Genomic DNA, 22,021 nt, shown 5'->3' with positions numbered 1-22,021 from the left:
GAGCCACCACGCCCAGTCAGTAAACCATTTTCTTTTTTTTTTTTTTTTTTTTTTTTGAGACGGAGTCTCGCTCTGTCGCCCAGGCTGGAGTGCAGTGGCGCGATCTCGGCTCACTGCAAGCTCCGCCTCCCGGGCTTACGCCATTCTCCTGCCTCAGCCTCCCGAGTAGCTGGGACTACAGGCGCCCGCCGCCTCGCCCGGCTAATTTTTTGTATTTTTTAGTAGAGACGGGGTTTCACCGTGTTCACCAGGATGGTCTCGATCTCCTGACCTCGTGATCCACCCGTCTCGGCCTCCCAAAGTGCTGGGATTACAGGCTTGAGCCACCGCGCCCGGCCTACTTGTTGTTTTTAGTAGAGATGGGGTTTCACCATGTTGGCCAGGTTGGTCTCGTACTCCTGACGTTAAGCGATTTGCCTGCCTTGGCCTCCCAAAATTTTGGGATTACAGGCGTGAGCCACCATGCCTGGCCCCTTCACTGGAATTATTTCTAAACCTCAGGATAATCCTCCATGGAGACCAGAGACTGGCCTGGGCTTTGGCAGGGCAGACCCAATCCTCACCACCCAAGGCCCTGCTAAGTTACACAGCAGAGAGCTCGGCTCTTGGAGAAAGGGCTGGGAGGTGGACAACCAGCATGCTGACTGCCTAGGGAACATCCCAGGAGTCTGGAACTAAGCTGGCCTGTTACTGGTGACAAAGGGTCAGTATTTGGTGGTCTGGAACTAAGCTGGCCTGTTACTGGTGACAAAGGGTCAGTATTTGGTTGGTCTCTGGCTGTGACTCCAAAAGCCCAGCTCCTCTGACCTCGGCCGGAGGCAGGGCTCCAGATTCTTCTCCCAGACTTCACTTCACCTGAGGCTCCCACCCAGGGCAGGTGAGGAAAAGGAGGCTGAGGGGCAGAGCAACTGCCTAGGGCCAGAGTGAGCATGCGGGGCTGAGGCCTCCTGACTCCAGGACCCTGCCCCAATTTGCGAGACCGAAGACTGCTTGTAAGTTTGAAGACTGCTTGTAAGTTCGATTCCAAGGACAAACTCCCCCATCCAGCGCCCCCGCCTCAGGTCACACAGGCCCTCACCTCAGGGCGCAGGCTGCCAGCTGGCCGGGCTGGTAGGGCCCGAGCTGGACGCGGCACACCAGGGCGCCCAGAGCCTCGCAGTCCTCCACGTCGCACGGATACCGCGCAGCCAGCACGTTGCCCTTGGCCTCCTCATAGAGAAGCCGCAGGACCTCCTCGTCGCGGATCTGCAGGTGGGTGTGGCAGGGAGAGCCGCTCAGCTGGGCTGGGGTGAGGTGCGAATGTCCAGAGGTCTAGGGACAAGGAGGCTGGGCACAAGGGGCTGGGCCTGGTGGGGCTACCAGGGCTCCTGCCTCACCTGGAGCTCCCGCCGCTTTGGGAAGAATACGTTCCTTCGGAACTGCAGGAAAGGCTCATCTGGGGAGACAGGCTAGGTCACTGCCAGGCATCCCCATTCTGCTTAGCCCTGCCCTCTCCCCTGACTGGCCCAGGCGCTGGCCACCAACCTCACTGACCCCGGCTGAGAAAACCGGAGGGCTGTGCAGAGGGTGGAGTGCGCAGCTCATCCCAATGTGCCCCCGCAGCTCCCAGCCCACCCCCACTGGGGCTTCTCTCAGGGACCCCGTCCTCCCCTGCCAGTGGTGGCTATCGGAGCCTGGGGGAGACGCAGGCCCTGCCCCTCAGTCAGGGCAGTTCCTTGCTGGCAGGGCCCTGGCTGGGCTGGGAGCCAGAGCTGCAGACTCAGGTGGTCCTGAGACAAGGACAGACAGGCAGCAGCACTGACCCATGGCCACGTCGTCGTCCGGGGCACTGGTGAAGCGCAGCAGCAGCTCCGGCCACTGGCGTCCCAGCTTGTAGGGCTGGTGCTTGGGTTTCAGCTGCACCTCTGCAGGACAAGATGGGGAGCGGCCCATGCAGCCTCCGGCCAGTCCAGCGGCTGCCCTCCCACCTTTCACACTGCATAGCATGACAACAGTCACAACCAATAGTAACTGAGCAGGTGCCAAGGGTCCAGAGCCATTTACTCTGCAATAATCCTATCCCCCATTTCACCCATGGAGCAAACGAGCCTCAGAGAGGTCAAGTTCCTTGTCCAAAGTCACACAGCAAGCGACAAGGGTCTGGCTCCAGGCACAGCCAGCCACTAACTGTTCACTGCAGCCCCGGGGCAAGCTGAAGCTGGAGGCTATGGCTAAAGGAAGGTGCTAGGGCACAAAGGAACCCGCAATGCCATCAGGAAGCAGAACCTGAAATTGGCAACTGGGGCCCAGAGACCCGAGGGGCTGCCTTGCCCTCCCCCTGGCAGAGCCTGGGCCTCCCCGTCGTCACTTCCCACCCCCAACACCTCCAAGGAGCTCTAGCTGACCTTCCATCCTGCAAGCTCTGCACCTCTGTGGCCCACCCGCAACCCAGCTCCTGCCTGGCCCTCCCACCTTATCTCCTCTCACTGCCTCTCCCGCGCTGCTCCTGCCACCCTGGCCTTCTTAAATTTCCTGACTTGAATCTCAAGTCATCCCCAGCTTGCTTGTGCCAAGGCCTCTGCACCTGCTGTTCCTCTTTTCCTGGACTCCTTTGTCCCAGATCCTCCTGTGGCTGACTCAGGTCTTAGTTCAAGGACCGCCTTCCCTGGACGCCTAACTACTAAGGCAGCCCTTCCTCAAAATTTACCATCACCCCGATGGCGCCACATCTGTTTGCCTTCACAGGCTGATCACTACCTGACATTCCCTGCTGCTGCCACCCACAGGGCTGCGGACTTGTCCACCGCTGTATCCCTGGGGTGCAGTGACCTCACCAGGGGTTGGCAGAATGACCAAGTGCACCAGTCCAGCCCTTCAAACTCCAGGCTGCCCCATGCCACCACTGCTCTGGACCCAGGACTCAGTGCCTCAGGCCAGGAGGGACAAAGCCTTTCAGCTCACACACCAGCACCCACCAAAAAAAAGTGGCCATGGGGGTCTCTGCCTTTGAGAGGTGTGAGGCCACTTCCAAGTTCATCCAGAGATGTATGGGGATGTCTGTCACCGGGGTACAGGAGCCAGAGCTTGCTCCAAGCCTCCTGAGCCCTGCCTGATCCACATCTCCCCGCTCTACCCTTCCGTGGTCCCCACTGATGGCCGATCGCTTCTCCTGCTGGCCTGAGGCCAGGGGTCCTCATCTCTGCTCTTTGGGCTATCTGGGCCTTCCACCTGGAAGAGCAGTCACAGCCTCCAATTGGGCCCCCTTCCCACAGCCCTTCGACTCATCCCTGCATCCAGCCTCTGCAGCCCTTTCTTGTCCCATCATTTCTGTTCCCATCATTTCTGGTCCAGATTTCCCAGAGGCTCCACAGCCCTCCTTTACAACCTAAACCCTGGGCCCCACCCATGTCACCATCTCCAGTAGGGAAACACCATTTATTTACCCCCAGTAGTCGCCTCCCTATTGACTGGGTGAAAGGGCTCCATCAACTCCCCTCATAGAGTCCTCATGCTCTCTCTGTCTGGAAACTCAAAGGATGTCAGGGTTGGAGGACACAGAGATCACCCACTTTACAGCGGGGAAACTGAAGCTCGGGAAGGCACAATGCCTGAGGCCACATGGGGCTAGTGGCTAAACCAGGAACAGAACTCTGCTTCCTAAACCTCCCTTCACCATACTTTAGGTTCTAAAGTTCCAATGGTGGTTGGGCGCGGTGGCTCATGCCTGTAATCCCAGCACTTTGGGAGGCTGAGGCGGGTGGATCACTTGAGGTCAGGAGTTCGAGACCAGCCTGGTCAACACGGCAAAACCCCGTCTCCACTAAAAATACAAAAATTAGCCAGGCGTGGTGTCACTTGCTTGTAATCCCAGCTACTCGGGAGGCTGAGGCAGGAGAATCGCTTGAACCCAAGAGGCGGAGGTTGCAGTGAGCCAGAATTGCACCACTGCACTCCAACCTGGGCAACAGAGTGAGACTCTGTCTCAAAAAAATAAAAAATAAAAAATAAATTATTAGGCCGGGCGCGGTGGCTCAAGCCTGTAATCACAGCACTTTGGGAGGCCGAGACGGGTGGATCACGAGGTCAGGAGATCGAGACCATCCTGGCTAACACGGTGAAACCCCGTCTCTACTAAGAAATACAAAAAACTAGCCGGGCGAGGTGGCGGGCGCCTGTAGTCCCAGCTACTCGGGAGGCTGAGGCCGGAGAATGGCGTGAACCCGGGAGGCGGAGCTTGCAGTGAGCTGAGATCCGGCCACTGCACTCTAGCCTGGGCTACAGAGCGAGACTCCGTCTCAAAAAAAAAAAAAAATAAATAAATAAATAAATAAATAAATAAATTATTAAAGTTAAATTAAGTTCCACCAGTGCCTTCCCTCCAGTATTCCCAGCATCTAGAATACCACGTAGCCTGAGAGAGGCTTTGCACGTCCTCGTGGAACGAGCGCAGTAACTGACTAGATGGGGCCTAGAGACACCCTGGAGATAAGGATGCCCTTCCTGCTGTCTACAGCCCAGCCCTGACCAGCCTTAACCCCAAGCCCCAGCAACTCAAAAGACCCCTTCCTGTCTTCAGTGCAGTCCCAGAACTTCCAGATGGGGCCTTCCTGCCTGGAGGCTGTTGTCTAAATGGGACGGAAGGTCCCTGGAGCCCTGTTCCATGCAGAGCGACAATGGCATTGAGAAGGCTAAGTCCTGCCAAAACATCCGGTATGAAGAGCAGCTCCAGAAGCCGGCGCCCCTCCCTGCCCTTGCAGGGCACTCGTGGCCCTGGAGCATCTGTCACTGGTTCACCCTATCAGGAGTGTGGGGGCAGGGGGGCAAGGGTTCTGGGAGGCCCAACTCACAGCTGAAGTGGCTTTTCAACCTCCCTGAACCCAGCCTGGGAACAGAGTGGGTGCTGACTATGTGCCGGGGTCTTCTGCCACCATCCTCCTGCGTGGGCTGGGCAACAAAGCAGCCCATTCATGTCAGTTCCAGCCTCCGGCTGTGGGAGCGGGAATGTGGCGAGGAGGGAGCGGGGATGGAGGAGGTGAGAGGCGGAGACAGGCTGCCCAGCAGGCTCGGGGAGCTTCTCGAGGCAGGGCAGGGGCCGACCCATGCAGAACTGTACCCCTAGCTTTCAGACACAAACCAAGGGGCCCACAGTCCTGACCCGAGGCCTGGAGGTGAAGGGGAGGTGACTGGGCTGGGCATGGGGCGGCCGAGGAGCCGGGGCAGCAGGAAGAGGATGGGCGAGAAGCTCCCAGCAGCAGCTGAGCAGGAAGCTCCTACTGGCAGAGGGGAGGGGGTGGAGGGAAGGATAAGGGTGGGGAACAGGGGCGCCAAATGTTCCCTCTCCCCCCACCAGCAACCTCAGAAGACGTAACCCTTGGGCCTGACCCAGGCTGTCCTGGGACTGGTCACCCCCTTCTTGCCTGCGTTCCTCTACAATGAAGGGAATGTGTAAGCTAAGAAAACTCGCCTGGCCATGGCACCGATTTACTAAACAACGACATGGGGCAGCCTCTTCCTTGACCCCCTCCTGTGCGAACCAGCAGGCTCAGAGACCCTGTTCACTGAGGGACCCCGGGCTGAGGGTCCAGAGAGCCACTGCCCCCAAGTCCCTCCATCTTGCAATCTCAGCCTGAAAGGGCAGGATGTGGGTGGTCATGAGGCCAGCCAGGCAGGGCTGGAGGCCCCCCTCCCAGAGAAGTCAAGTCTACTCTTCCCACCCTCGCTAAGAGCCTCAGGGTCAGAGGGGCCTACTTCCTGGGCCATGTCCCCTCTCCTCCCTGTTCCCAAGGAACAGAAACAGTTCAAAGAGGCCGACCGGGAAGCCACTCAGGTCTGAATCTGTCTTGCTCCTGCCACACAGTGGTCTCACCACCTTAACCACAACTTCCTCATCTGCAAGACTGGCCTGGGCCTGAGGATAAGGTGGAAATCAAGGCTCCCAAACACCACCCAGGTTGTGGCAAAGGTTATGCTCGGCAGACAAGGCCCCCTTCCTCCCTCCCTCCTGCAGTACCGTTCCCAGACCACCCAGCCCCAGCACGACCTGGGGGGCAGGCGTGGCCACCCCTCCACCACCAGCAGAAAGACAGACAGCAGGGCCAGGAGCGGGGGCCTTCTCAGGGCTCTAGGTGCTTAGATGGGTGGACAGCTCAGGATAAACCCAAGTCCCACCTTCCCCCATGCGCAGTGGCCAGCGGCTCCAAACACTGCCCCTCCCTCCTACACTGGTCAGTGCTCTTCCAACCCTCCAGCCTGGGCTCCTCACTGCCAAGCCTTACCCAGCAGAGGGGAGACCAGCCAGAGCGCGAAGACATCCAGGGCAATGTCCGGGAGCTGCAGGACCTCGCGGACGGCGCGGTGCAGCTCGTGGGCACTGAGCGAGGGTAGGTTCTCCACAGCCAGGGGCACCACCGTGTCATCCGCCAGGTATACCAGCACGTCAGCTGCTGTGATGGAGGCCAGGCAGGCTCAGCTGAGGCCTCTGCCTGGCACAACCAGGCCAGGCCAACCAGGTACCCTCTACCACCCACTGGGGCTGGAGCCCCCACCCTACACCCCTCAGGGGTGACCAGGGCTACACTCCTGAGACAAGAGTCCACGCCAGAGGCACAGCCCCAGCAGCCCCCAAAGACCCTATCATGGCTGCTGTCTATTAGTGCTTCCTCGACGCCCTCAAACCACCCAGAAACCCAGTAACTCCTGCCCAGAGACCAGCCCCACCCCAGTCCCCCAAGATTAAAATTAAGCCTGGCCATTGCAAACCTGCCCCTCACCGCCATAGCTGCCCCAAGGATTCAGCTGTTCTGCCCTGAACAAGAACATTCCACAGATGTGAAATTACGGCACAGAGAGGCTGAAACCATCCTGAGGCTATGGCAGTCTGTCTGTCTGTCTGGCAGCAGCGAGAGCTGGTAACCCACTGCTGTCCTCAGGCAAGTCTCTCTCTGACTCAGGCTAAGATGGGAAGAGAGGATTCCTTAGGTCACCCAGGTTAAAGCAAGTTCTCAGCTTCCTTAGGACTCTTCAAGTCTTAGGACTCTTTAAGCCTCAGGAGTCAATACTGGGTCTTTCAGGTCAGCCTGAAGCAGCCTAGGGAAGAACAGCCCAAATAGCTGAGAGTTCCCTGTGACAACTTGTGGGTTCCAGAGCCAAACGGAGACACCTAGAAGAGCAACCAGATTCAAATCCCCATCCCTGGGACTGCAGGCAAGGCGAAGGAACGCCGAGCTTTGGGGCCGACATACTCGGGTTCCCATCCCTGCCTGGTCGCTGGCCAACTTCAGCGAGCCAATTTAAGTGTCAGTTGCCTCATCTGTAAAAGTAGAGCTAATACTCCTCCCTCCAAGAGTGTGTGGAAGGGCACGGTTTCTCGTCTACACAAGGGAAGGTGCTTCTTGGACCCCCAGTCTGTTATGCTCCAGCAGCTACTCTCAGAGATCAAAAAATCACTTCCAGGAGGCTCAGGTTCAGATCCACTTCACAGGCAAGGAGAACTGAGGCACTGGCAGCTGCAGTACGTGATCACCTGGACAGCTTCCATAGCCTGCCTGCGACTTAACCTCCCTAGGGCCCAGTTTTCTCCCTATCAAATGAAGATCATGATCCCTGCTTTCTTTTTCTCTTTTTCTTTTTCTTTTTTTTGAGATGATGGAGTTTCACTCTCATTGCCCAGGCTGGAGTGCAATGGTGCAATCTCAGCTCACTGCAACCTCCGCCTCTCGGGTTCAAGCGATTCTCCTGCCTCAGCCTCCTGAGTAGCTGGGATTTCAGGCATGCGCCACCATGCCCAGCTAATTTTGCATTTTAAGTAGAGACAGCGTTTCTCCATGTTGGTCAGGCTGGTCTTGAACTCTCGACCTCAAGTGATCTGCCTGCCTCGGCCCCCCAAAGTGCTGGGATTACAGGCGTGAACTACTGTGATTACAGGCGTGAGCTACCGCGCCAGGCCTGATCCCTGCTTTCAAAAGGCTATTTGGGAGAAAGAAATGACACAGCTGGGTGCGGTGGCTCACACCTGTAATCCCAGCACTGTGGGAGGCCAAGGCGAGCAGATCACGAGGTCAGGTGATCGAGACCATCCTGGCTAACACTGTGAAACCCCGTCTTTACTAAAAATACAAAAAATTAGCCAGGAGTGGTGGCGGGTGCCTGTAGTCCCAGCTACTCAGGAGGCAGAGCTTGCAGTGAGCCAAGATCTCGCCACCGCACTCTAGCCTGGGCAACAGAGCGAGACTCGGAAGGAGAGAAAGAGAGAAAGAAAGAGAGGAAAGAAAAGAAAGAACGAACAAACACAAAGAAAGGATACAGAGAAAGTGAACGTGTCACTTTTCTATGTTGCCCAGGCTGGTCTTGAACTCCTGGGCACATGTGGTCTGCCCACCTTGGCCTCCCAAAGTTCTGGGATTACAAGCGTGAACCACATCAGACCTCACTTTTCATTCATACAATCTCATTTGAATTTCACAGCTATGTTAAATAAGCTCATTTTACAAATGAATGTGAGATTCACGAGGACCCAACCTGGCCAGTAAACTAGTGACAGAGCCTCTGACTTCTGTGAGTTTTCCACATCTGAATGTACCTTATTATTTCTTAGTTGATACATAAATTATCTTTAATGAAAAAGAAGACAAGCCAGAGCCACTTCTCCAGGGCTAGGGTCCCAGGAGGGTGTGGAAGAGAGGAGATGCGGGCGGGACCCACCTCGGGCTCCCACGGAGGACACGCTGCTTCGGTGGGACCGCTCAGCGGGGCCGGGCTGCCCGGTACTGCCTTCTGTCCCGTCCATCTGCAAAGGCAAAGAGAAACAGCAGTTACCGGGAGCCAGGGATGGGGGAGTTGGAGGTCTCCTCAAGCTCTCAGTGAGGACGGTAAGGGGTCCCAGGCTGGGTTCGCAAGGTTGAGCGGCGCTGCCTGGAGGGGCCAAGAGTGCAGACCGGGCACTGGTGGGAGGGGTGCGGGTTGCTACGGTCAAGAACGGAGGTCGACCGGGATGCCCAGGCAGCACAAGGCGCACCGCCAGCCGGGGACGGGGGCCCGGGCCAGACGTCGCCGTGCTCTCACCACGCAGGGACACAGAGCCCGCCACCTGAGAGGCCAGGCTCCTGCCCGGAATCCTGCCCCGCCGCCAAGCCCGCCACCGGCCGCACTCTGGCTCCCGCTAAGGATCCAGCTGTCCGGGAAGCTACGCGGAAGCTGAGGCGGGAGGAAGCGCGGCGCGCGAGGCCCCGCCCCTCCGGCCGACGGGAGCCAATGGGAGCCCAGGGCCGCCCCGCGCGGCCCGCGCATGCCCGGACGCCAGCCTCGCGTGTCTAGTCACGCCCGTGGGGTGGTGGCGTCACGTACAAGCCCCGCCACCACCCGAGTGATCCAGGGCTAGTTTCCCCTCACAAAGGCCCCGAGTGTTGGCCTGTAAGAGGGTTTGGCGAAGATTCGAGAATCAGGCTAGGGGCCTTGGCATGCCCACGCTGGGACTTCGGGCTAGTTCCCTGCCTGTGAAATGGACACTTCGTGGCACGTGCCAGGGATCCACGCGGCGCTGGCAGTGGCCTGTAACTCGTAGCTCTCTCGGCAGTGGTCAGGAGAATGGGTCCTGGCCCATTCTCATCCTGGACAAGTCCCTTCTCCTCTGGGCCTCAGTTTTCCTCATCTGTAAAATGAGAAGGTTGAACTCAAGGACTCCCAAGGACTATCTCTACTCTCAAATGATTATTAATATATGTCTATGTCAGAAAACCAGGACAGACACTCTGTTTTTCCAGGGAGCAGTCACGTGAGCCCTTGCAATCTTATATAACAGCCTAGGAGACCTTGAGGTGTTCCCAGGCTGGGAGGAGACTTGGGGCCCCAAAGAGGCAGGTGTGAAACCACCTACCCTCAGGGCCACGTCACTGACATGTCCTGGTAATGCAACGTGTGTGCATCTGAGATGTGGAACTCGGGGAGAAAAATAAGTCCATGGAGCACCTTCTGGGGCCAGAGGAACCAGAAGTTGTTTCAAGTGACAGCAGTGGGCTTGGTGATCAGGAACAGAGGGCGGTGGGTTCACTTTGCCCTGGTTCCCTGGGATTGGAAAGCAGCTCTAGCTCCTGGCTGAGTCCTGCCTTCTTAGGCATGTGAAGCAGCTCTGCCTGCCCTCCTGTGATCCACACTGCCCCACAGCTGAGCCCATGACACCACATCTGCCTTGCTGATGTGACCTAAGGACTTGAGGAACTCAGACATGGGCTGCAGGGAAGGGTGTCCAGTGAGGGCAGGCATCTCCTTCCTGGTTCTCAGCTCTGGGACCCTCAGACCAGGACACACTGTATCTCCATGGCCTCTCGACCCAGCTGGAGTGAAGCGGGAGCAGAAGAGTTCGGTGTTGTTTTGAATGCTTACTGGATGCAGGGCCTGTGCTAGGTCAGGGGATGGAGACTGAGGGGAGACATGGCCCAGCCCTCAGGAAGTGTCTGTTGTGGTTTAATTGGTGAGTTGAGGAAGAGGGAAAAGAGGAAGAAGCCCAGGAGAACAGCACATTTAAAACCACAGCACTTTGGGAGGCCAAGGCAGGAGGATCACCTGAGGGCAGGAGTTCAAGACCAGCCTGGGGAACATAGTGAGACCCCATCTGTAAAAAAAAAAACCAAAAATCAGCCAGGTGTGGTGGCACACATCTGTGGCCCTAGCCATTCAGGAGCCTGAGGTGGGAGGATCGCTGGAGCCCAGGAGTTCAAGATCACAGTGAGCTCTGATAGTGCCATCCGGCCCCTGTACTCCAGCCTGGACAACAGCGAGACTCTGTCTCCAAAAAAATAAATAAAACCACAGAAGATGACAGCATTGCTTTAAGAACTATGAAATGCTACAAGCAGGAAAAGTCTTGCTGTGTGTGGGGCACGGGGCCAGGCCCTTTCCCCGTTTCCTGTGTCGTTCTCACGCTTCCCGAGAGTGGAAATAAGTCTTAGCAGTTGCCATTTACGTGCCAGCCACTTTTTACAGTGCTTTAATCCTTAGAACTCACTAAAAGGTGAGTATTGTATCTCTGTTTGATGTCAAAGACTGACACCGGGGAGTCTCTGTGGTGGCGGTAGGGAGGCTAGAACTTGGGTCTAGCCAAGGAAGGTCACTGGGAGAGAGTCCGGGAGGCTGATGGTGGGGAAGGAAAGGCATTCCATGTAGTGGGAACTGCACGAGCATGGTTAGGACCCCAGGAAAGACCCCCGCTGTGTCAGAGCACAGCAGGTGGGTGGCACCATGGGGGAGGCCTTGAACCCCAGGATGACAGATATGGGGCAGGTGTGTCAGACAGTAAGAACATTTTGGAGGTTGTGAGCTAGAGATTCACAAGATGACGCCATGCGTGGGTGGGCTTCCCTTCAGGAAGGCCCTAGGGAAGTGGGAATGAGGGTCTTGAACGGGGGTGAGGCGGTGAGATTGGAAAAGAGAATGAGACTCATTCTGAAATGAGGGAGGAGGTGGCTTCCAGCCTTTAGAGCCGAGAGGCTTAGACATCAGTTAGCCCGACTGCTGTCCTACTTTGGCAAACGGTAATAGACCCCAAGGCCCACAGAAGGGGCTGCTTAACATCGCTCAGGGAGATCATGTAATCACCCACTGGGTTCACCTCACCCTCTGCCTAGACAGAGCCAGTTTGTCAAGACAAGGGAATTGCAATAAGGAGAGTTTAATTCATGCAGAGCTGGCTGTACGAGAGACTGGAGTTTTATTGTTACTCAGATCAGTCTCCCTGAGAATTCCAGGACGGAGGTTTTAAGGATAATTTGGTGGGTAGGGGCCGGTGAGTTGGGAGTGTTGATTGGTTGGGTCTCAGATGAAATCATAGGGAGTTGAAGCTGTCCTCTTGTGCTGAGTCAGGTCCTGGGTGGGGGCCACAAGACCAGATGAGCCAGTTTATGGATCTGAGTGGTGCCCGCTGATCATCAAGCGCAGGGTCTGCAAAATATCTCAGGCCCTGATCTGAGCTTTTACAATAGTGATGTTATTCCCAGGAGCAATTTGGGGAGGGTCAGAATCTTGCAGTCTCCAGCTGCATGACTCCTAAACCATAATTTCTAATCTTGTGGCTAATTCGTTAGTCCTACAAAGGCAGTCTAGTCCCCAGGCAGGAACAGGTTTTGTTTTGGGAAAGGGCTGTTATCATCTTTGTTTCAAAGCTAAACTATAAACTGAGTTCCTCCCAGTTAGTTCGGCCTATGGCCAGGAGTGAAAAAGAACAGCTTGGAGGTTAGAAGCAAGATGGAGTCAGTTAGGTCAGATCTCTTTCACTGTAATAAATGTATCAGTTATAGTTTCCCCCACCCCGAGACGGAGTCTCTCTGTGACGTCCAGGCTGTAGTGCAGTGGCATGATCTTGGCTCACTGCAACTGCCGCCTCTCGGGTTCAAGCGATTCTTCTGCCTCAGCCTCCCAAGTAGCTGGGACTACAGGCGCCCGCCACCACACCTGGCTAATTTTTGTATTTTTGGAAGAGACGGGGTTTCACTATGTTAGTCAGGCTGGTCTCGAACTCCTGACCTCAGGTGATCCATCTGCCTCGGCCTCCCGAAGTGCTGGGATTACAGGCGTGAGCCACTGCACCCTGAGCCACTGCAGCCGGCCTGTATCAATTATAGTTTCTGCAAAGGCAGTTTCAGGAATAGGAAGCAGAACCAGGACTGCAGCCCAAGCCACCACGAGAGGCCAGTCTTTGGGGATGGTCTTTCAGGATGATATTTGTGGGTGGCCCAAGGAGCCCCAGGCAGCTCCAGAGGGAGGAGGTGGGAGGTCCTGTTTCCAGAATCTGTCCACCCACGAGAAAGCAGCAGGGGTGGCTGGGTTCTACCTTAGCCACAATGAGAGGAGAGGTGTGAGCAGGACTGGGCCTTGGGCGTCTCCCATAGGAGACTAAGAGCTGCAGGGAGATGTGGAGGGGATGATGCAGGTGTCACTGGGCCTTGATGTTTCCCAGGGCCTTTTGGCGGTGAGAAGAGGGAACTGGAGCCCCAAGGCTGCCGCTGATGCTGCTCGCTGACATTTCCGTTCATTCAGTCACTCAGGATTTATTGAGCGCCCACCCCGTGCCACCCGCTGTGAACAGAACACCCAGAGATCCCTGCCCAGACAGACAAGTTCTTCCTGTCACATGTTGGGGTGATAACTGTGATGGAGAAAGAGAGGAAGAGCCAGCAGTGCCTCCGGCTGGGGAGACGGGGCAGACCTCACCGAGGTGGTGACATTTGAGCCCCAGCTGAAGGGGTGCCAGGGCAAGAGTGCCCAGGAAGAGGGAAGAGCCTGGAGGCAGAAGGCTGACTGAAGAAGAATCTGGAGGCTCGGGTGGCTGCAGCAGGGAAAGCCAGGGGGTGGGTGGCAGGACGTGAGGTCAGAGGAGAATGGGCGGCACCCTGTGGCTCACAGATCCTTGAAAGGGTTTTGGTTTTGACTGAGCAGAACCGGGCCATTGCAGATCAACATGCACTTTAAATGATCAAAACCCCCATCTTTCCCCTGGGAAGGAGGAGGCCAAGGAAGGCTGTGTTTCTGACTCACACGGGGGAGTCGGGGGAGTCGTAAACAACCCTGGAGAGAACAGCCAGGCCTGGTGAGTCACTCCTGGGAGTGGCTCCTCCCCACCCTGCCACGCAGCCGGCAGCTGCGGGCTGGGCCTACCCCCTGGTGGCCATGCTCCCTCCGCACCTGGCCTCTCTCTGTGGCATGGGGGCGGCCGTGCCCCTTGGTGGCGATGAATGGGAGTGGAGCTGGGCTGGCTGGGCAGGCAGGGGCTTGCCTCTTGCTGACTAAGGCAGCCCTGGAGGGGCCCGACCATGGGGCAGGGACCCAGTTGCCATCTCCAGAGCCAGGATCATTGGCCAGGCTGGGGAATCAGGGCCCCTGTGGTCCTGGCACGCCTGGCCCATGAGACTGTACTCTGCACGACTCCTCCAGGTGGCCAGGGTCACCGGAGCTGGCTCGCTCCCCTCTGCCAGTTGCTGGAGGTCCGGGCACCAGGCCACATCTCACCTTCCCGCCAGGGTTAAACATTAGTGGGAGGTTATTAGCGTGGGCCAGGGGAGGGAGGGGGGAAATTCAACTCTGTCTCCTTTGCTGGAGCCGCCAGTTTCTGCAAGCCCAGACAATGCCGGTGGAGGAGTTTGTGGCTGGCTGGATCTCTGGTGAGACATTTTTCTTCCTTCTGTCACATCACACCCAATGGTAGGTCACTCCCTGGGGAAGATGGGTGACACGGGAGGAGTGGAGACCAAAGTCTGAGTTCCGGCCTGGCAGGAGGATCACTTGAGCCCAGGAGTTTGAGACCAGTCTGGGCAACATAGGGAGGCCCCTGTCTCTACAAAAAATCAAAAAACAAATTAGCTGAGCATGGTGTAGTCCCAGCTACTCAGGAGGATTGCTTGAGCTCAGGAGTTCAAGGCTGCAGTGAGCTATGACTGCACCACTGTACTCCAGCCTGGGTGACAGAATGAGACCCTACCACAAAAAAAAAAAAAAAAGAAAAAAAAAAAGGCAGGGCATGGTGACTCACATCTGTAATCCCAGCACTTTGGGAGGCTGAGGCAGGAGGATCACTTGGGGTCAGGAGTTTGAGAACAGCCTGGGCAACATAGGAAGACCCTGTCTCTCTAAGAAATGAGAGGCTGGGCCCTGTGGCTGATGCCTGTAATCCCAGCACTTTGGGAGGCCGAGGTGGGTGGATCATGAGGTCAGGAGTTCAAGACCAGCCTGGCCAACATGGTGAAACCCCCAACTCTACTAAAAATACAAAGATTATAGCCAGGTGCAGTAGTGGGCACCTGTAATCCCACCTACTTGGGAGGCTGAGGCAGGAGAATCGCTTGAACCCGGGAGGTAGAGGTTTGCAGTGAGCTGAGATCACACCACTGCACTCTAGCCTGGGCAACAGAGCGAGACTCCATCTCAAAGAAGAAAAAAAGAAATAAGAAAAAAATTAGCCAGGCTTGGTGGCGCATGCCTGTGGTCCCAACTACTCCAGAGGCTGAGGTGGGAGGAGCCCTTGAGCCCAGGAGGTTGAAGCTGCAATGAGCCATGATCATGCCACTGCACTCCAGCCTGGATAACAGAGCAAGACCCTGTCTTTAAAAAAACAAAAAGTCTGGGTTCCCTGGAGCGCCCCAGAGCCAGCTGTCCCCAGTCCTCCGGGGATTGGCCGATGGGGAGAAGAGAAGGTGCAGGTGGGAGGTGCTGCCTCTGCCTTCCAAGGTCACTCTGCCTGACACCTGCAGAGGGCGGGAGAGCCAGGTGAGCACCCTATACCTTGAGCCCTGCTCTCCAGACCCACCCTGTGGAGCTCACAAAGGAAGCTCTCCTTTGGCCTCACCTGCTGTCCTGAGCTCCCTCTGGGCCTCTGCCCTACCTGGCTGTGGGCCGCAGTCCGGGGCCCTGAGGCCTGTTGTGCTGTGGTCCCAGCCCAGCTTCTGGGTGGCATTCCTCTTAGGAGAAAGAGAGGGATGTTCTGAACCTGCCTCCTGGGAGTGCGACCTCCCCTAAGCTCCAGAACCAGCCTCCGCTGTGGAGGGCAGGGCTAGCAGTGGGCAGGTGGACGGGAGGGGAGAAGCTCCTCCGCAGGTGCCCAAGCATGACCCCCATCAGGGCCCTGCAGTTCTGCGTGGCCAGCTGGCAGCAGGGCCTGCTCTGGATCCTGGCGACAACATTATGAGTTGAAGAAAAAAAGAGTAAAGCTCTCGGAGAGGCAGGAACCTGGGTGATTCGCCCAGAGTCCCATGTCTCATAGGCAGTAGGTTACCTGGGTATGGGCTCCAGAGAGGACACATGCATCTTTGGCTGGCTCTTCCCTCCTGGGTGTGCGTCCTCAGGTGGGGCCTGGGGTCTTACTCCCTTGTCCCAGTGCCTTCCTGGCCCAGTGCCTGCGTGGAGGGGGTGTTGGGGCAGCTGGAGTCTCTAGAGCTTGGCAGGAAGGTGGCTGCACGTGTCTGAGATGGTGCTGCTCTCCTTCCTCCTGCCTGAACCCCTCTTTCCTCTTGGCACAGACTTGCTTCCTGGGCCTGGCACGAGGGCCCTCACTCATAGCACCTTCTTGTCACCACAGGAGCTCTGGGCTTGGTCCTGGGACACCCCTTTGACACTGTAAAGGTGAGTTTAGGAGAGGCACCAGAGGAATGAAAGATCGCACCTAACCCAAACGTCAGGGTGCCCTGAGATCAGGCCTGGCTAATCTTGCCTTTCCTGCCTCTCCTGCTGGCTGGCATCCTGCTTGAGGGGGCAGAGGGAAAGGTTGGCCCACCTGCCCATCCCGCCACCCCACCTGCCCATCCCGCCACCCCACCTGCCGTGTTCTCCCACCCAGGTGCGCCTGCAGACCCAGACCACCTACCGGGGCATCGTTGACTGCATGGTCAAGATTTACCGCCATGAGTCCGTGAGTGAACCACTCCTTTGGGGGAGGCATCTGGGGCCATTGGTGCCAGCTTCCGCTCCAGCAGGGTTCTGCCCCTGGAGGAGAGAAGACCATGTCTGGGATCCTTGGGGGGCCTGGGTGGTAGCCTGGCACCCCAATGGCTCAGCCTCAGCCTCTCCCCACCTGTCCCCACCTCCCTGTGGCAGGACTTGGGAGCAGTTTCCAGCCAGAGGCTGCCTTTCCAGGGCTGGAGAGGACAAAGGGGAGGCCCCACGGTGCCTACTCCAGTGCCACTGTGTCTCTCTGCAGCTCCTGGGCTTCTTCAAGGGAATGAGCTTCCCCATTGCCAGCATAGCTGTGGTCAACTCTGTCCTGTTTGGGGTCTATAGCAACACCCTGCTGCTGCTCACGGCCACCTCCCACCAGGAGCGCCGGGCCCAGCCACCCAGCTACACGCACATCTTCCTAGCGGGCTGCACCGGGGGGTTCCTGCAGGTGAGGGGGCAGTGGGTGGGCACACACGAGTGTCATAGGGATGGTCATGTCGATCTGTCCTCTTCCACCCTGCTCTGGTGACCCACAGCTATGGAGGCACAGGCCTCCTGGAGGGGAACAAGAGGCCTGTGTTGCCGGGCGCGGTGGCTCAAGCCTGTAATCCCAGCACTTTGGGAGGCCGAGACGGGTGGATCACGAGGTCAGGAGATCAAGACCATCCTGGCGAACACAGTGAAACCCCGTCTCTACTAAAAAATACAAAAAACTAGCCGGGCGAGATGGCGGGCGCCTATAGTCCCAGCTACTCGGGAGGCTGAGGCAGGAGAATGGCGTGAACCCGGGAGGTGGAGCTTGCAGTGAGCTGAGATCCGGCCACTGCACTCCAGCCTGGGCGGCAGAGCGAGACTCCGTCTCAAAAAAAAAAAAAAAAAAGAGGCCTGTGCTGTGGCTTTCCAGGCTGCAGGCCTTTGGGGGAGCGCTGTGGGGAACGGAAGAGGCAAAAGGCAGACAGAGCTGGTGGGCAGTACCAAGAGGGTGCTGGGAGAAGCAGCCTGGGCCACTCGCTCCAGCTGACAGGGCTTGCCCTCTTCCAGAGGGGTCTGCCAGACTCAGGGCTGTGGGGACCCCACTCCCCAAGGAGACCTTTGACCCTGGAGAACTGCCAGCCCCCCGCAGAGCTGTGAGCTCAGCCCCTCTGGCCAGGTCCTGATGAGGTCCTGACACTCCCCCGGTCCCGCCGGCTCTACCCTTTGCCTGCAGCGCTTGCGTGGCCATGACCTGGGAGCCTCACCTGAGGCCCCGGCCCAGCAGGGCATTAGCCATTAAGTCACTGCCGTCATTTGGGCTTTAGGCTTTAGAGGGGCAGATGAAGGGAAGAGGGACCAGCCGCCGCCAGTGGGAGCCGGTACTGACAGATGCCTGTGAACATAAGCAGGCACAGGGTGCGCCCGGTACCCACTCACAGTCCCACCGCGAGCCAGGGTCGCCCTCTCCTGGGCGGCTGCCCCCAGTTCCCTGTCACACTTCATGGGGCAGAGAGCAAGGACAAAGGACAAAGTCAGGCTGCTCCTTCAAATGAATTAATGATTAATGAGACCCCCAGAGGCCCTGGCTTTTCTTCTGCCCCTTCTTGTGCGAGGTGTCACCTATAGGTTTCCTGAGTCCCACGAGCCACATCCCACAAACACAAGGAAGAGAACCGAGGCCCTCAGCTAAGTGGCCAGGCGCAGCTTCTAAGTCACCCTGCCCCCTCCAGCTCTTTGGAAAGCAGAAGCGGGGACTGTGAGGGCCGCTGATGGAGCCTGGGTTTACAGTCAAACCTGTGGCTTCCGTTTACCAGAGTCTTAGAAGAAAAATGTGTTTTAGTGTGGAGTGGAAGAAGAGGCAGGGATTGGCAGCCTCTGACAGGCACAGATGTTGCCCTGGGCTTGGCCAAAGCTGACCTTCTGAAATAGCATCTGACATTCCACCACCCCATGGGACTGTCACCTGGCATCAGCCTCGCCCTGTCCTCAGCCCCCAGGAGCTCAGGGCTCAGAACACCCCCCGAAGCCCTGAGCTCAGCCCTGCCAGCATGCTCTGGAGGGTGGCACAAGGCCCCATCTCCCAAGGGATGGTCCCCAACCTACGACCCTTCCTGACAGGGCCAAAGTAAACAAGTGAAGACTTGGCCTGCCAAACCCTAAGGACCGGCACCGGAGGTGACCGCCAGCCCCTGTCGCCATCAGCCATCGCCAGGGCTGAGGAACTGAGCCCATGAACCTGTCACAAAACAAACGAGCGAAAAACACATAAGTCCCTCCTAGATAGGCTAGCCTCAACATGGACTCTGACTCTCACCTGGACTCCGAGAGCCATCTTGACCTAGTGGCATCTCTGACCCAAACCTTAACTGCCGCCATCACTCTCTACATCCCCCCAGCACTGACCCTTACCAGGACCCCAGCCCCAATTCCATCCCAAATCTGTGTAGTGTCTGCTTCCGCCGATGCTAAGAGCTCTAGCACCTGCCAAGTCCCCCCATTACCCACCTTCTCACACTCAGAAGCCTCTTTGGTGGAATGCTAATGGGAGGGGTCTTGCCTCTCCAGAGGCAGGAAGGGCTGGCCCCGTGCCCCCCGGGCCTCTGAGAAGTGGGTGCAGGAGAACAACACTCGCGAGGGGACCTCCTTCACCCTGGGAGAGGTTGGCCTTTTTTTTTTTTTTTTTGAGACGGAGTCTCGCTCTGTCACCCAGGCTGGAGTGCAGTGGCCGGATCTCAGCTCACTGCAAGCTCCGCCTCCCGGGTTCACGCCATTCTCCTGCCTCAGCCTCCCGAGTAGCTGGGACTACAGGCGCCCGCCACCTCGCCCGGCTAAGTTTTTTTGTATTTTTAGTAGAGACGGGGTTTCACCGTGTTAGCCAGGATGGTCTCGATCTCCTGACCTCGTGATCCGCCCATCTCGGCCTCCCAAAGTGCTGGGATTACAGGCTTGAGCCACCGCGCCCGGCCTGGCCTCTTTGCTATTTCACAGTCACAGGCTGAATCCTTCACTTGCCCCTGCTCACTGTGCAGGTATGCTCACTGCCGGCTTTAGGGAGGCCAGAAACCAACCTGCTCCTGCAAAAAGAATCCGGGCTTGTTCTGAGTGCCTGGTGCAGGCCAGGCAAGTTGGTCACTGTTGCATGAGGAGGGGGCAGTGCCTCTCGCTCTTGGGCCTGATGCCAAGGGACGTGGCCTGTCCCCATCACATGCAGACATCCTGGCCATCCCAGCCACACATGCACGTGAGAGGCTGGGCACTGGCAGGGTTCCTGAGGAACCGGATGATGCGGTCGTCTGCCTGCATCCTTCCTCTTGTGAATGTAAGGGGCCAGTTCCCAGCCCAAAGCCCCACCTGGGGCCTTCATGTTTCGTCCCCAACAGGCCTACTGTCTGGCTCCTTTTGACCTCATCAAAGTCCGGCTACAAAACCAGACAGAGCCAGTGGCCCAGCCGGGTAGCCCCCCACCCCAGTACCAGGGGCCCGTGCACTGTGCAGCCTCCATCTTCCGGGAGGAGGGGTACCGGGGGCTGTTCCGAGGAGCCTGGGCCCTGATGCTGAGGGACACCCCCACGGTGGGGATCTACTTCATCACCTATGAAGGGCTCTGTCGCCAGTACACACCAGAAGGCCAGAATCCCAGTAAGTAAAGTGGTGTGAGAGGACGGGGGACAGAGGTGTGTGTAGCAGGCAGGGTCCAGCGGGGACTGGGGAAGGAGATTAGGGTCTGGGGAGGATGCTGTGTTCTTGGTCTGACCCCTGCTCTGGGCTCCCTCTGCCCCAGGTTCAGCCACAGTGCTGGTGGCAGGGGGCTTTGCAGGCATTGCTTCCTGGGTGGCAGCCACGCCCTTAGACGTGATCAAGTCCCGGATGCAGATGGACGGGCTGAGACGCAGAGTATACCAGGGGGTGCTGGACTGCATGATGAGCAGCGTTCGGCAGGAAGGACTGGGGGTCTTCTTCCGGGGGGTCACCATCAACAGCGCCCGCGCCTTTCCCGTCAATGCTGTCACCTTCCTCAGCTACGAATATCTCCTCCGCTGGTGGGGATGAGCCCTGCGGCAATGCCAATGGCTCCCTATCAGGCCCACGGCCCGGAAGCCAGTTTGAGATTGGAGGCCAGGTTGAAAATCTGCAGCTTGCAAATCAGTGCAAGAGGCTCAGCCCTTCCTAACCAAGGCACCTCCTACCCGAGCAGATCTGGGCTGGGCAGATGCCTGCAGGAGCCAGAAGCCAGGGGGCCTGGGCAGCCTCCCTGTGTAGCTGGCCTTGACTCCTTTGCCTCCCACGTCTGTGAAACAGGGAGCATGAGGCACAAGTGAGCTGGCAACATCCTAGCCCCTGTCCTGTGCCGTCACCTCTTTTTTTTTTTTTTTTTTTTTTGAGATGGAGTCTTGCTCTGTCGCCCAGGCTAGAGTGTGGTGGAGCGATCTCGGCTCACTGCAACCTCCACCTTTCCACCTTCCAGGTTCAAGCGATTCTCCTGCCTCAGCCGCCCGAGTAGCTGGGACTACAGGCGGGCACCACCACGCCCAGCTAATTTTTTGTATTTTTAGTAGAGACAGAGTTTCACCATGTTAGCCAGGATGGTCTCAATCTCCTGACCTTGTGATCCACCCGCCTCGGCCTCCCAAAGTGCTGGGATTACAGGTGTGAGCCACCGTGTCCGGCCGCCTTCACCTCTTAAGGAGATCTGAGACTTCGCTTCTGAGAGTCCCCGCTGCCTCCCACCTCCCTGCCTTTCAAAGCTCTCTCCCCCATGACACAGGATAACCCTATGTCTCCTCCGGCCAGAATCCTTCAGTGGCTCTCATCACCTTCAGGAAAAGCCCAGACTCCTTCCACCGTCCAGGTTCCTCCCTCCCCACGAGGCTTCGTTCTCCTGGGGTTGCTTCCTGGACCCTGAACAAGCTGTGCTCTCATTGCCTGGGCCTGGCCAGCAGTGCCCGGCAGGATGACGCCACCATCCCCCCGGCTGGCCCCACTTTCCTCTGAGACCCAGGCTGAACCTGGTCTCCAGGTCCTTCCTTGACTCGCCTCCCCACCTGAGGCTGACTTCGGCGTTCCCAGACACCCCACCCGCATACCTGCCTTGATCATAGCACTTGCCTGCGCTTCTTCAGAGTCGTTAATTTGCTTCTCGGCTTCCCCACTGGACTGTGAGCTCCCTGAGGTCAGGGATTGCGCTTTGGATGGTTTCCAGCCTGAGCTTGGTGCTTGAACAGACGTGTGCAATAAATGCTCATTAAATGATGCGACTGTACTCCTGACCTGTCTCTCCCACGCCAGCCGCCACACCTGCTTTCTTGTTTTTTTTTTTTTTTTTTTGAGGCGGAGTCTCGCTCTGTCGCCCAGGCTGGAGTGCAGTGGCCGGATCTCAGCTCACTGCAAGCTCCGCCTCCTGGGTTTACGCCATTCTCCTGCCTGAGCCTCCCGAGTAGCTGGGACTACAGGCGCCCGCCACCTCGCCCGGCTAGTTTTTTGTATTTTTAGTAGAGACGGGGTTTCACCGTGTTAGCCAGGATGGTCTTGATCTCCTGACCTCGTGATCCGCCCGTCTCGGCCTCCCAAAGTGCTGGGATTACAGGCTTGAGCCACCGTGCCCGGCCCACACCTGCTTTCTTGGTCTTGCCACACAGCTTTCTGTTGAATCTCCCAG

At 57.6% G+C, this 22,021-nt stretch overlaps 2 protein-coding genes across 11 annotated transcripts; one reads left to right on the top strand and one right to left on the bottom strand.

Annotated features, from left to right (window-relative positions):
• Nucleotides 1–882: 882 nt before the first annotated feature.
• On the bottom strand, nucleotides 883–9,224 carry LOC112606191 (FERM domain-containing protein 8). 2 transcript variants are annotated; one of them, XM_025356330.1, is made up of 6 exons: nucleotides 9,040–9,196; nucleotides 8,680–8,764; nucleotides 6,255–6,422; nucleotides 1,803–1,904; nucleotides 1,377–1,435; nucleotides 884–1,245 (listed from the first exon to the last, which is right to left on the bottom strand). In XM_025356330.1, the coding sequence occupies exons 2-6, from the start codon at nucleotides 8,762–8,764 to the stop codon at nucleotides 1,075–1,077; spliced, it is 585 nt and encodes a 194-aa protein (XP_025212115.1). In that variant the 5' UTR covers nucleotides 9,040–9,196; the 3' UTR covers nucleotides 884–1,074. The 2 variants fall into 2 exon arrangements, with proteins under 2 accessions (XP_025212116.1, XP_025212115.1); XM_025356331.1 differs by lacking the exon at nucleotides 1,803–1,904 and having other exon boundaries at nucleotides 883–1,245; nucleotides 9,040–9,224.
• Nucleotides 9,225–12,335: 3,111 nt separating this feature from the next.
• On the top strand, nucleotides 12,336–21,617 carry SLC25A45 (solute carrier family 25 member 45). 9 transcript variants are annotated; one of them, XM_025356873.1, is made up of 10 exons: nucleotides 12,336–12,734; nucleotides 13,006–13,316; nucleotides 13,470–13,555; nucleotides 14,072–14,166; nucleotides 15,580–15,679; nucleotides 15,978–16,080; nucleotides 16,295–16,366; nucleotides 16,655–16,840; nucleotides 19,746–20,004; nucleotides 20,147–21,617. In XM_025356873.1, exons 7-10 carry the CDS (start codon nucleotides 16,340–16,342, stop codon nucleotides 20,413–20,415), a joined length of 741 nt encoding a protein of 246 aa, XP_025212658.1. In that variant the 5' UTR covers nucleotides 12,336–12,734; nucleotides 13,006–13,316; nucleotides 13,470–13,555; nucleotides 14,072–14,166; nucleotides 15,580–15,679; nucleotides 15,978–16,080; nucleotides 16,295–16,339; the 3' UTR covers nucleotides 20,416–21,617. The 9 variants fall into 9 exon arrangements, with proteins under 9 accessions (XP_025212658.1, XP_025212656.1, XP_025212660.1 ...); XM_025356871.1 differs by lacking the exons at nucleotides 12,336–12,734; nucleotides 13,006–13,316; nucleotides 15,580–15,679 and having other exon boundaries at nucleotides 13,367–13,555; nucleotides 14,072–14,126; nucleotides 16,037–16,080; XM_025356875.1 differs by lacking the exons at nucleotides 12,336–12,734; nucleotides 13,006–13,316; nucleotides 15,580–15,679 and having other exon boundaries at nucleotides 13,367–13,555; nucleotides 14,072–14,126.
• Nucleotides 21,618–22,021: the final 404 nt, after the last annotated feature.

The sequence above is a fragment of the Theropithecus gelada genome, chromosome 14 (assembly GCF_003255815.1).
Source record: "Theropithecus gelada isolate Dixy chromosome 14, Tgel_1.0, whole genome shotgun sequence".
NCBI lineage: Eukaryota > Metazoa > Chordata > Mammalia > Primates > Cercopithecidae > Theropithecus > Theropithecus gelada.
This window is presented reverse-complemented; position numbering and strand designations above follow the sequence as displayed.

Bases quoted from the DNA above. Each gene is read 5' to 3' on its own strand.
- LOC112606191 (XM_025356330.1), bottom strand. From the start codon at position 8,764: ATGGACGGGACAGAAGGCAGTACCGGGCAGCCCGGCCCCGCTGAGCGG. The intron at 6,423-8,679 runs GTGGGTCCCGCC...CCTCCATCACAG, and splicing joins GTCCTCCGTGGGAGCCCGAG to CAGCTGACGTGCTGGTATAC. The intron at 1,905-6,254 runs GTAAGGCTTGGC...CTTGTCCTGCAG, and splicing joins GCTGGTCTCCCCTCTGCTGG to AGGTGCAGCTGAAACCCAAG.
- SLC25A45 (XM_025356871.1), top strand. From the start codon at position 14,090: ATGCCGGTGGAGGAGTTTGTGGCTGGCTGGATCTCTG. The intron at 16,367-16,654 runs GTGAGTGAACCA...GTCTCTCTGCAG, and splicing joins AGATTTACCGCCATGAGTCC to CTCCTGGGCTTCTTCAAGGG. The intron at 16,841-19,745 runs GTGAGGGGGCAG...CGTCCCCAACAG, and splicing joins GCACCGGGGGGTTCCTGCAG to GCCTACTGTCTGGCTCCTTT.